This window comes from Scophthalmus maximus, chromosome 18, assembly GCF_022379125.1.
Source record: "Scophthalmus maximus strain ysfricsl-2021 chromosome 18, ASM2237912v1, whole genome shotgun sequence".
In the NCBI taxonomy this organism is placed as follows: domain Eukaryota; kingdom Metazoa; phylum Chordata; class Actinopteri; order Pleuronectiformes; family Scophthalmidae; genus Scophthalmus; species Scophthalmus maximus.
Genome location: NC_061532.1, coordinates 12,878,708 through 12,890,745, shown reverse-complemented (window position 1 = coordinate 12,890,745; position 12,038 = coordinate 12,878,708). Strand labels below are relative to the sequence as shown.

Below are 12,038 nucleotides of genomic sequence, written 5' to 3'. Positions count from 1 at the left end.
GCAGATTTGTTTTCTTGGCTTAGATTGCAGACATAGCACAGATTTTATTTGCAGTGACTGGTAATTTAATTTTCTTTCAAATGAAATGCATCAATGTCAATTAAAAATTTGCAGATTTGCGAGGGCGTTGTACCAAAGACATGCCTGGATTCCGACTCATTGCTCAAAGTGAATGGAAAACATACCTTTCAGACTTTTGGGATTTAGATATCACTAAGAGGAAGAAGGTCCGCGTCAGCATTAAATGTTTTTTGAAAGTCTCTTGCTCGTGCTCTACTTTGATTGTTGTCATTCTATCTTTGTGTCTGTGTCTGTCTTCAGGACATGTTGCGTCTGGAGGCAGAGGTAAAAATCCTCCATGCAGCCGTAGACCAGATCCAGGTCACACTCGCATCCCCTGACCTCAACAGACTCAGCCTCAGAGAGCAGCTCACACAGAGACAGGTAGACACACACATTTAAAATGATGAATTTCTTTCACAGCAATCAAGTATTAGAGCTTCCACACAGTACAGTGCACGCCTGCGTTATCACACACCCATTAATTCCTCCTCACTCTCCAACACCCTCCTTAATTCCCTCATAAGCGTCTGTTGGTGGAAATGGAGGGTTTCAAGCAGCAGGTGGCGGCGGTGCAGCGGTGTCAGAGCGCCCTCCGCCTCCCGGAGGAGATCGTGACCAGTCTGCCTATCTGCCGTACAGCTCAGACTCTGCAGCAGGAGGCCAGCCAACTGCAGCACACCACCATCCAGCAGTGCAACATCCTGCAGGTAGAGGGCAGCCCGCATATTACACATGCTGTTGAAAACCTTTCCCATATTAGGTTGAAGTAAGTAAAAACAACAAAGCTGAGAGCTATAATCCTGTAAAAGAAAGACGTTAGCAATTAATGTGATCAAGGTAAGGTAACAAGGTTTTGTTTATATTATTTCCATCAGTTTTTGTAACCAGGTTACTTTCTTATCTGTCCAAAACATGTTGTAAAACCTAAAAATCCTCAGTTTTATGTAATAGGCAGTTGCCTTTAAGCAGCTGGGCTATACATAAAATAATTTGTAGCCCTTATGTCGTTTCACTTCCTGTGTTTGATGATCTGAATTCTGAATGTCCCGACAGGCCTCCTCAGGAATGTCTGTGTTTTCGTTTAGCCCCCATCAGACCAGTATTATCCTCAAATCCTTTGGATCGGGGCTGAATTTGCTTTTAAGCTCATTGTAGTGAAGATTAGCAGTTAGAAGACACGACTAACCTCCAGACACTATCTGAAGGACAGACACTTAAAGCATCTTAGGATTTTTTCCACGGAAGTTTTAAATGAATCTGTATAATGGTCTTGTTCAGACTGATTATTGGTATAGGTTGCTCATGTACTCATATATTCAGATGAATTCAATTCTTAAAGACAATTTCTTTGCCAGGAGGCCGTGGTGCAGTATGAGCAGTATGAACAGGAAGTGAAGAACCTCCAGAGGTTAATAGAAGAAGCCCATCGCATCATTCAGGACCGGCACGTCTCCACTAACAACATACAAGAACTTCAGGCTCAAATACACCACCATGAGGTGAGACGACACACACTGAAATTGATTACAAATATAAGTATGTGGACACCTGAGCTTTACAGCCACACTGTATGTACGTATGTATGTTTGAACTTGGAAAACCATTTCCATATTGACCTCGCTTTATCACATTGAATCGGGAAGTAACAAAGTGCCTTCACCAAACTGTTGCTTCAAAGTTATAAGTACACTATTGACTCAAGTATCATTGTGTGCAGTAGCTTTTTTGCTAATTTCCTAATTAATTGAAGCTAAGGGACTTGACGGTGAAAACAGGCCCCACAATACACTTTTGGCCATATGGTGAACTAAAGGATTCATAGGTCTCTATTTGCTGAAGTAGTCTCTATTCCTTCAATAATCTCGTTTCCCTTTGCCTTAAAGGGCACTCTGGTATGGTAATGGTATTTATTAATTAATCAATCATTAGATATCCGTTGTATGTGTAATCGTAAAAAAGAGAAAACAAGAGAGGCAGCAGTGCTGTGTTTCAATCATATAGTCATTCAGCCATGAAAGTTGTTGAAGGTGTCCAAATCATCAATTCAGAATAATTTTTCAGCAGTTTTTGTTGTCAGCACAATGTGCACTTTTGTCCTAAAGTCTCTGTAAGTTATTATTCGTTATTAGTTAATTGATGTTCATAGAGAAATCCTAGGATAGATACCTCTTCTTTAATCCCCTTTTCACATTGTTTATCAAACCAATCCTGCAACGCAACAGCTCTGGGAGAATATTGCTGAACAAGCCCAGCACGCACCCATTCCCCATTTATCTGATGGCGCATGTGAACAAAATCTGCATAGATTCCGGCTAGATGCAGTGTTGATCATTAGAGGATTTTCGCCTGCATTATTAAAGGTCTGTGCTTTCTGCTGCAGTTCTACTCTGCTGAGTCAGTGTGTTTGAGAACCCATGTGGAGACAACAGATTTGGAAGGTAGAGAGGTTGAGGCAAAGAGCTGCACACAAAGACAACACTTTTCTTATGACAGTTAAACTTTTCGCTGTGTGTTTCTGGCAGATTTGATCTACTCCCGATACTCGTTCCAATATAGGGAACATGTGAAGTAGAAACACTCTTGTTACTGCAATCTCTCTGTCAGTGCAGAGTGGCTTGGCATGGCAGTGTTTATGTCTGAGTTTGATCTCTAAGCTGAGCAGGATAGCTGCAACTGCACTGGTCTAGTTTTGTCACGTGACCTGATTATCAGTGCAATGACCATCTGCGGTACAGAGGGAGTGGAAGGAGGAGGAGGACGAGGAGGAGGAGGACGAGGGAAGGAGGAGCCAGACCCGGCCTGCCGGCTCATTCCATAGCTGTAATTTGACACCATCTCTGTCATTCTTCCCCCATAAACACTCCCTCTCTCCCTGCAGCCCTCTTTTGTTGAAAGGAGCTCGGATTGGTGGAGGAGGGAAGTGGTAGGCGGAGGAAGGGGTGTTGGGGGGGGGGGGGCTGCCGGCAGTGAGATCACTTCCTGTTTTTTTCCTCACCATTTGTGTATGTGTACGAGAGGGAGTGTTTGAGGGATTTTGAACTATTTCTGCCAGGGTCTTTCTGTCTCTCTCTCTCTCAACCAAACATCCTGTCTGCTGGGTTCACCGCCGGTCTGAGTCACCCGCCTCTGTGCTGCTCTGATTGGCTCAGAGATACAGCGGAAAAAATAGAGAGTGGGGCAGTTCTATTCTCTCTCTCCACTTACACAGAGTGAAGCAAAAAACCAGAGACCCGGGGAGAGAAGAGAATGCGTCCGCCCCACTTACTCCTCTCATACCGGCACAACGTTCAACGCTGAACCAACTCCTTCTTTTTCTCAGGATCCTATTGAACCAGGAAGTATTGATCTTCCTTTGTGGACTGAGCCTCACTCTCCTGACCCTGGGGGGTGGTGGTGTTTTCTCTTTGGGGAATGTTTTGACAGGAGCTGGCCCAGAAGATCCGCGGCTACCAGGAGCAGATCGCCTCGCTCCACTCCAAGTGCAAGATGCTGACGGTGAAGGCCAAGCATGCCACCATGCTGCTGACGGTCAGCGAGGTGGAGGGCCTTTCAGACGGCATGGATGAGCTGAGTGATGAGGAGCTGCCCAGTGCCGTGGCAACCAACAACACCACCACCACCAAGCAGCTTCCTGCACACCCCTCTGTTGTCATGGTGAGACGCAAAGCCTTTCTCTGGACACACACACCCTCATGCACTAGTGCATGGCTGTTTGCTTTTCTGGCCCATAGTTGGGTATGTGTTTCTCTCTGTCCAGACTGGATCTCAAAGTTGAATACACGAACCCCCACGGGTCCTTTTAGGGTTTCTAGAGGGAGTGTACAGTTCATTTCACAAACATGTAATTAGGTTAGAAAATGAGCATGACGGTTGAGATTACAGGTTTAACTCAAATTGACATCAGTACAATTCAATTCCAACTTAGCAACAATATTAAAATTCCCAAATATGCGGGCCCCTGGGATGGGACCTCATGTGCATCTACTGTGGTTCATGATAGGTAGATATAAAAATATATTTTTCTCTCTATTGTTATTCTGTCTATGCGTCCCCTTCTCTCTGTTTTATTTCTAATTGCACAAACATAACAAGCTTGTTTTCTCCTCATCTTCCCTTCACCTCAAGTAATACTAAGAATTCTGGCTCCTCGCTTCTTGTGTATTGCTGCACCGATACGGTGCTGCGTCAATTCGTGCTGCTTTATATTAGCCCGAATCTCTCGTACCCGCTACTACACTGCGTCGTCTTCGGCGTGATCATTCATTTTCATTCAGTGTCTGTTCACACACAAGTCACCACCTTCACTTCCGCTGTCTACGTGTGATTCCGATTTTGGTTCCTTGCCCTGTTACTGCAGTTTGTGGTGTGTTCAGTCTCAGCAGGCCAGGAAACAGGATATTACTGTGTGTGTGTGTGTGTGTGTGTGTGTGGCTGTGTGTGTGTGTGTGTGTGTATGTGTGGCTGTGTGTTTGTTACTGAGCAGAGCATAATAAGATTGTGTGTATGGCGTCAATGGGCTGATGGGACTGCCGATATCCTCAATTAGTTGTTATTCGGCAAAGTTAGTGCAGAGACAGTCGTGTTCAGTCTCGAGCCATCGAGTTTCCCCACACGTTTATCCCACAAATGTCCCACATGTGTCTACGCTCTTTGTTGCATTGCATTGCATCATAAAGCCCGGGAAAAAGTCTCACCGAGTATAACAAGGGCCCGAGTCAGTCGGCGGAGTTCTGCATTAACTGCCAAGAAGCGGCCCAGTAAGGCTTGGCTCACATTTCAGCTGTAGCTCTCTACTGAAGCATGCAGGCTCACAGGCAACTGTGCTACTTCTCCGACAGCTGCTGCAGCTGCATTCACTTGTCCTTGTCTCTGGTTGCTATGCCATGCTTGATTTATTCTTTGTGTACGTTTTCTAATTGTGCCTCTGAACCTGTGAGTAGTCCATGTTTAGTTCTTAAAGAGGAGTATTCCAGGTGAAACCTCCTTTAAATATCTATAAGAAAAGATTCAAGCTTGTCTCTGCTTGTGGATAAGGTCTGGATGCTGCTCACAAGGGAAATGTGCCTGTGATGGAAAAAAGGAAATTGCTGTGGTTTTGAAACTGTATACTCTCAGCATACTGTAGAGCTGCAGGGTGTGTGGTGTGAGCAATCACTGTGTGCGCACTTACTGTGTGTGTGATTTTGACTTCCTGGTAATGACCATTCCTGTCCTCTGACGTATCCTGTAAAAAACAAAACCTAGCGTCTCATTCATCGCCAGTGGAATCCAGTGTTTGTCCATTAGCACAGAACAATGTCACGCCGAAGTTAATCTTTAATTTAACTTCAATGCTCTGCTATGAAAGTGTGTGTGCTATGGTTGCAGTTTTTTTTATGTCAAGAGCAGTAATGTGATCTAACGGGTGTCCTCTCCCTGATATTCGATTACTCACTGTCTAGTTAATCAGCTCACTGTAATCTGCCTAACCTGCACTCTCCCAGTAATTTTTATCCTCTCTCTTCTTTTCTCGCTTCTTATTTCCTCTCCCCTTTTATCTGCCTCCTTCCTGTGCGGCCGCACCGCTCCTCCCTTTCGTCCACCTGCTTCTTTGGTGTGTGTTATGTGATGTGCGGTGTGTGCGTGTGGTCAGATGACAGCCGGCCGCTGCCACACTCTCCTCTCCCCGGTGACGGAGGAGTCAGGGGAGGAGGGCACCAACAGCGAGGTCTCCTCTCCCCTTGCCTGCCGCTCCCCCTCCCCAGGGGCTAACGCTGATGCTCCTCTTAACCAGGTACTACAATCCCCCCCAACCCAACCCCACGACAACCTCTAAAGCCCTCCAGCATTACCTAAACCCCGACCACCTGCCACACCACCACAGTCCATCTTATACGTTACACACTTAAATTCCCTGGACAGAAAACTTCCACCTCACTACTAGTGGAGCATTTTCAGTATTAGTGCAGTTTTTGTTTGCAATTGATTTCAAGATACTGGAAGTTAAAGAAACGAGTTAGTAAATACAAGATTTTAAGACTGAATAAAACCTGTAAAGATGGACATGCAAACTTTGCCACACAATCCCATCGCCATCACCTGATCCCCACCAAACCACGACCTCCCCATCATCGTCACCACTATCGTCAAAATGGGTGTTTGAGCTGCTCTGCCGCTTCCCCTGCTCTCTCTCTTTTTCAGCATTATGTTTGCAGATTCACTTTACGGGTGACGACAATTTGTTTGTTGCACGCTTTTCCGCTGAGATCAGATTGAGTAGCTCTGATGTGTAATCTGTTACTTAGAATGATGCAGCAGTGAAACTGCACCACTTTGTTCTGGGAGAAACAGAAAAAGGTCATGTTTGTTGTTGTTGTTGTTGTTGTTGTTGTTAGGGTTAGGGTTAGGCTGTTAAGCTGTTATTGTGAAATGTAAGTACAGTACTTCTGTCAAACTCTTGAAAGACGACAAAGATCAATAAGGTCAAAGTAGAGTTTAAAACTTATCTCATGTCTCAATTTCCCCTGGGGATCAATAAAGTGTCTCTAGTTCCGATTCTGATAACCAGCTGCTGCGGTGAAATCTTCCACAAATAGCAACACAGATATAACACAAAAGTCATCTGTAATACAAACTTGGTGTGTACTGGTCCTGTGTAAGTATTTGAGCTTATGAGTATCCTGAGGTACCATAACCGAGAACTAGTGGTCCTGTGAATTTGTATTAGAGAATTAGAAGAATTCCTACAATGATTTATGTTTTAAAGTGAATAATATATGACTTAAGTACTCCATGTATGTACAGTACTGTTATATATGTAAAGCAGATGTGGGCTTAGCTTTTAAATATTCCTTTGTTGACGGTATGTTCGCGGACATGAGGACATGCAAACAATCCTCCATCAACATGAAACAAGTGAATACTGACTGTGTTGCTGTGTCACAGGGTCGAGGCACTTTAAGCCGAGCCCCCCTCCAGGAGCTGTACGACCCATCCATGGAGACCAGCGCTGCGAACCTGGATGACCTGCAGAGATCCTGGGAAACACTCAAGAATGTGGTATGTCGCACCATCGGCTAAATTAAATTAATTAAGTCAAACATCGAATCGCTACTCAGTTATGCTTCTCCTGTTCCATACAGTAGATACAGTATGTCGAAAGCACCTGACAGTTGCCCCGTGCTGTAATTACGTTTTGGGTTTGGAGGCTCTGTCGAGGACTGTAACGAAATCAGGGAGTGTATTTGTAGCAGCACGACACCAACAAAAAATGGAATTGACTCAAACACAAGCAATTCTGCAGCAGATATTTATCCCAGCTCTCTCTCTCTTTCAAGTCGCCGTGTAATTTTTTGCCACCGTTCACACTTCCTTCGATCTTTATTTCCTCCCCTCCTCTCCTGCCACAGATCAGTGAGAAGCAGAAGAGCCTGTACGAGGCTCTGGAGCGTCAGCAGCACTACCAGGAGTCCCTCCAGTCCATCTCCACCAAGATGGAGTCCATCGAGGGGGCGCTCAATGAGGGCCTGGAGCCCAGCAAGAGTCCTGAGAGCCAGATGGCTGCACATCAGGTGAGAGACAGAGAGTCTGCAGATATGGGGAGGTTCTGTTCAATGTGCGCGGGTTAGAGGAGGTGGTAGGAGTTGAGTGGTACTGCATTTGTGAATCGAAGGGCAGACAGGAGACATCTCTTGGGGAATATACAAAAGTGACATAAAAGGAGCCTGCACAGGGAGAACAGAGATTGAGGGGTTTAATATTGCACCAGCCTGTGCAACGGTTGCACAGACTGCATGGCACTGTTCTCCGTTGCTATGCCAACGTCACAGCGACAGCCGATACAGTCCCTTTTTGTAACACTGCTGTCAGGCAGTTTGGACAAACCCTCTATTGCTGCTCTTACTGCCATCTTCTTCTCAGTCTCGTCTTCCTCCCCTCCAACAATGTCCATCTTCCTCCAGTCTATTTGCTTTTTCAGTCCATTCTTTGTTTCACCTCTCACACTTTTCTGATCTGTTTGTGTGTGTGTGTGTGTCTAGGCTCTGATGGACGAGATCTTGATGCTGCAGGATGAGATTGGTGAGTTACAGACATGTTTCTCTGAGGAGCTGGCAGACAGTGACAGCGATGGGGAGCCTGGTGACCAACTGGCACTCCAGTCTACTCTCACCGTACTGGGAGAGAGGATGGCCACCATTCGAATGAAGGCGTCGGGAAAACGGCAGCTGCTGGAAGTGAGCGCTAGTGCAAACTTTTACTCATACTCATATTTACCTTGTGCTTCTGTAAACCCAAGAATACCAGTGATATCCAACATTCCCCTTTGTCCATCGCAGGAGAAACTAAGTGAGCAGCTAGAGGAGCAGCGACAGGAGCAGGCACTGCAACGTTACCACAGCGAGGCCGAGGAGCTCGACCACTGGCTGCTCAGCACTCGAGCCACTCTCAGCTCGGCACTTCAGCTCCAAAACAAAGACTTGGACATGGAGGAGCAGCTCATTGACTGTCAGGTACTGTAAGACTGACATGTATTTGGTATCGTGAAAGGCTTGACTGACTGGTTGCCTGGGAACTGAAAGACTTTTGAGCATGGTCTATTTCGATTCCAAGGATTTCCATGTCCTTGCTCTCCTGACGTGCAAATTTGTTTTCCTCAACTAATGCAGTCAATGAAAATGTTTGAAGTCTTACTACTGCCCCAGGCTCAGTGGGAAAGTCTGAATGCTAATGTCTTATCAAGAGTAAAAGTATCTGGCTGCTTCACTGTTCAAGAAATAGAGCATTTCTTTGGATTTATTCCCTTGGTATTATTGTTACTATTTTAGTTATTCATGTCTTGGTCAGGTCATCCTCAAAAAACCAAAAGACATTCACAGAAAAATCTCTCAATATTGAACTCTTACCAATAAATGTATTCCTTTCTTTAGGATACGGACACTGGGATAAGGATAAGGGTTTGACCTGACTTTTATGTGCACATACTTTGATTGATTGATTATGAGTTAGTTCATTTTGGTCTTAAACTAAAACAGTACAAATATCCGACCTGACCTCATTGAAGAACAAAAAGTAATGTAATTACATTTTTAAACATTCATCCTTTGATACAGTACATTGTAATTGGCCTCTCTGCAGTAATCATGCGATTTCTGCGGCGCTGTCAGAAGGTAATTAGTGTTTGAATGTGTGTTTGTAGCAGCTGGGAAACTAGTAAGCTGATTATAGTTTGCGTACGGCTCTTGTCGAGCTCGGGGTCTGAGGGTCCAGCTCATGTAGATCCTCATCTTCAGCGTAAAAAAACTATCTGCATGTATAGATTATTACAGTAAAGATCCTCAAGATGTGCGTACTGATATGAGATTAGAGAGACGAGGTGAGGAACAGTGGTGAGAGAAAGGGAAGAACACAACAGGGCCAAGGGAAGATATTCCAGCCTTCTGTGGTAAGAAAAAGTGTTGTGACAACAGAGTTTCTCAGCGTTCCCACCAAATGACACAGTGCCAACTCTGAATAGAGGGAGAAGAGATATATGAGGCTCTCTGCATTGTTGTGGAAAATTCTCTGTGGAGAAATGCTAAGGGCTCTTGTAGCCCTGTGTGAAAAAAAAGGGAATACAACCTTAATCCCCCTTCTTTTCCACGTCCATTCTACCACTTTTCACACACAGTGTGGACAACGCTCTCTTTTACTCTTGTTTCTTTTTGAAAGAAACGTGAGGAAAGTCTGTGGTAAAGGAATTGAAAAGAGACATTTAGCAAGCTTGAACAAGAGTAGGAGAACTGATTGAATGATAACCCCTCCATACTGTTCAACCTCAGACCAGCACTGCTTTGCAACCACAAATCAGAGTAAACTGAATTATCAAATTTGCAAGAGATGGAATATTGGACAAATATTGGATGAATCAGACCAAACTCAAAACAAACCCTAATTGCTGTCTGGATATAAATGGCGTGTCTTTTACTGTCTGAGATACAAAGCAGAGATAGAGCTGGACAAAATACTGACTAAGTGACCACAGTCTAACCGTAGAGAAAGGATCACATAACAAGAGCGAGCTACCAATGTATTATCGCGGTGGGTATCGAGTGATACTCTGAAGTCGGGAAATAAAAAAGTTTCTGAGTTTGCAATTGTGCCACTGCCTTTCCAGAACATGCTGTTTGAGATCGAGCAGAAGGTGTCGTATTTGTCGGAGCTGTCCGTCCACAGCGAGAGTTTGCTGATGGAGGGCCGGGCGGAGACCAAGGGAGAGGCGGAGCAGCTCACCACCAAACTGCACTCCCTCAAAGGCAGCCTCCTGGAGCTGCAGCAGATGCTGCAGGACAAACAGGTCGACATACAGGTGAGATCGGAGGGTGTTTGATTTCCCCTCCATCGATGCTCTCGTCCTCTGCTGCTCTGTTGCCTTTTCCTTCCTCCCCGCCCCTTCATTGTTGTGCTGTACTGCATTATGCTGCACTGGTAACGGCATCAATGGTAGTATTGTGCAAACACTAAAGGTCATGGCATGCTCCTTCATAAAAGTCCACTGTCGGACCACTATGGGACAATAAGAGCCTGTGTGTCTCACAATGGGCCCTTAGACACCAGACAAAAGGGTGCCACCTCATCACATGCTAACACTGAACAGTAAATGCACTGCACCAGGTGTGTTTCTGATGACACAGTATTTTTTGCTTTGTGGTTTATGTCTCATTCTGAGAAAAAACAAGTTGATTTTCCTTAAGGGAAATTGCTGTCTGAGCCAATTTAAAAATGCTGGCAGAAATCTCAACATAATCTAATCCAAATATTCCAGCCTGACATTGTTGACGTCTCAGCTAGACTTCAGTTGATGAAATGGACATCATAAAGAAAACCAGACTCACCAACTTCATCGCCCCTTCCTCCAAAAAATCCTGTCATATTCTATCTCTGTTTTCCAAGACCTTTTTTCGAGGACATTAAGTGTTGAAGTCCCTCTGTTTTTTTCCCAGGGTTCATTGCAGGAACAGGAGGACAGTGAGCCGGACTCATCTCTGTCCCAGAGCCCTAATGTCCAGGATTGGCTGTCTCAGGCCCGTTCAACACGCACTCAGCAACACCACGACAACCTGCTTCGGCAGAGGGTAAGAATTAAATCAGATACATGCAGGATAATTAAATCTATTGGAAATAGTTCATACTATTTTTTTTATAGATAATTCTAACATACGTCCTGTATCTTAAGGAGTTGCAAGAGCAAGTAGCTGAACAGAGGAGGCTGCTCCAGTCTGTAGCAAGTGTTGGTGAAGAGTTACTCAACCTACAGACCACACCCAATGGGGACAGGTACTTTTTCTCCCCTTATCTTGTCACGCTAACTTTGTCAACCCTTCCACAGAATGAGCAAACATGACAAAAAAAAAAGCTTGGCGCTTCAGATAAAACAACACTGCGGGGACCAGATGAGGATTTGTCTATAATGAGAAAAAACTCATCTCCCTTCCACAGTGAGGTGTCCATCCCAGGGGGAGTGTTGCTGGAGACTGAGATGCTGTCTCCTTTGGAACAGCTGAGACAGCGCTGGGAAAACCTGAATAAAGATCAGAGTACAAAGCTGCAGCTCTCCCTCAACACCCTGGAACAGGACCAACTCAGCCCGGTACAGATGACGTGCACACTATGGATTTTATTTCCCATATGTTTGTGTTTAATTTGAGCTAAGAGTTGTCTTAAACTCAAGACCTAAAGCTAATGTGTATTCTGCTGGTACCTTTTTCTCGCATGTAATTTCACACTTTCACTCGCATATTTGCTGCCCATCTGTCTCATATGCGACTCCTCATGTGTGCAGGTCCTCCACCGGTCTCGTCTGTCGAGTCCCAGCATGGTGTTTAGAGGTGAATCCTGCAGCCAGGACTCTCACTCTCCCAGAGCTTTGTTTGAGGCCTGCAGCCAGACTCTGGAAAGAATCTCCCACGAGGTGACACATTTCTAACAAATTTGAATTTGTCTTTGTCTGTAGTTTTCCA

At 45.0% G+C, this 12,038-nt stretch overlaps 1 protein-coding gene across 3 annotated transcripts in view; it reads left to right on the top strand.

The window, feature by feature from the left end:
• syne1a (spectrin repeat containing, nuclear envelope 1a) overlaps positions 1-12,038 on the top strand; it is a 76,944-nt gene that overhangs the window by 40,326 nt on the left and 24,580 nt on the right. For 2 of the 3 annotated variants that reach the window (XM_047328489.1, XM_047328491.1), the window contains 14 exons: positions 322-444; positions 588-770; positions 1,419-1,562; positions 3,487-3,717; positions 5,696-5,836; positions 6,988-7,101; positions 7,452-7,613; positions 8,082-8,276; positions 8,379-8,552; positions 10,196-10,387; positions 11,022-11,153; positions 11,255-11,355; positions 11,518-11,668; positions 11,861-11,989. In XM_047328489.1, coding sequence (XP_047184445.1) covers positions 322-444; positions 588-770; positions 1,419-1,562; positions 3,487-3,717; positions 5,696-5,836; positions 6,988-7,101; positions 7,452-7,613; positions 8,082-8,276; positions 8,379-8,552; positions 10,196-10,387; positions 11,022-11,153; positions 11,255-11,355; positions 11,518-11,668; positions 11,861-11,989 — 2,172 coding nt within the window. The remainder of the gene's footprint in view (positions 1-321; positions 445-587; positions 771-1,418; positions 1,563-3,486; positions 3,718-5,695; positions 5,837-6,987; positions 7,102-7,451; positions 7,614-8,081; positions 8,277-8,378; positions 8,553-10,195; positions 10,388-11,021; positions 11,154-11,254; positions 11,356-11,517; positions 11,669-11,860; positions 11,990-12,038) is intronic. The other variant, XM_047328490.1, reaches the window with a different exon arrangement.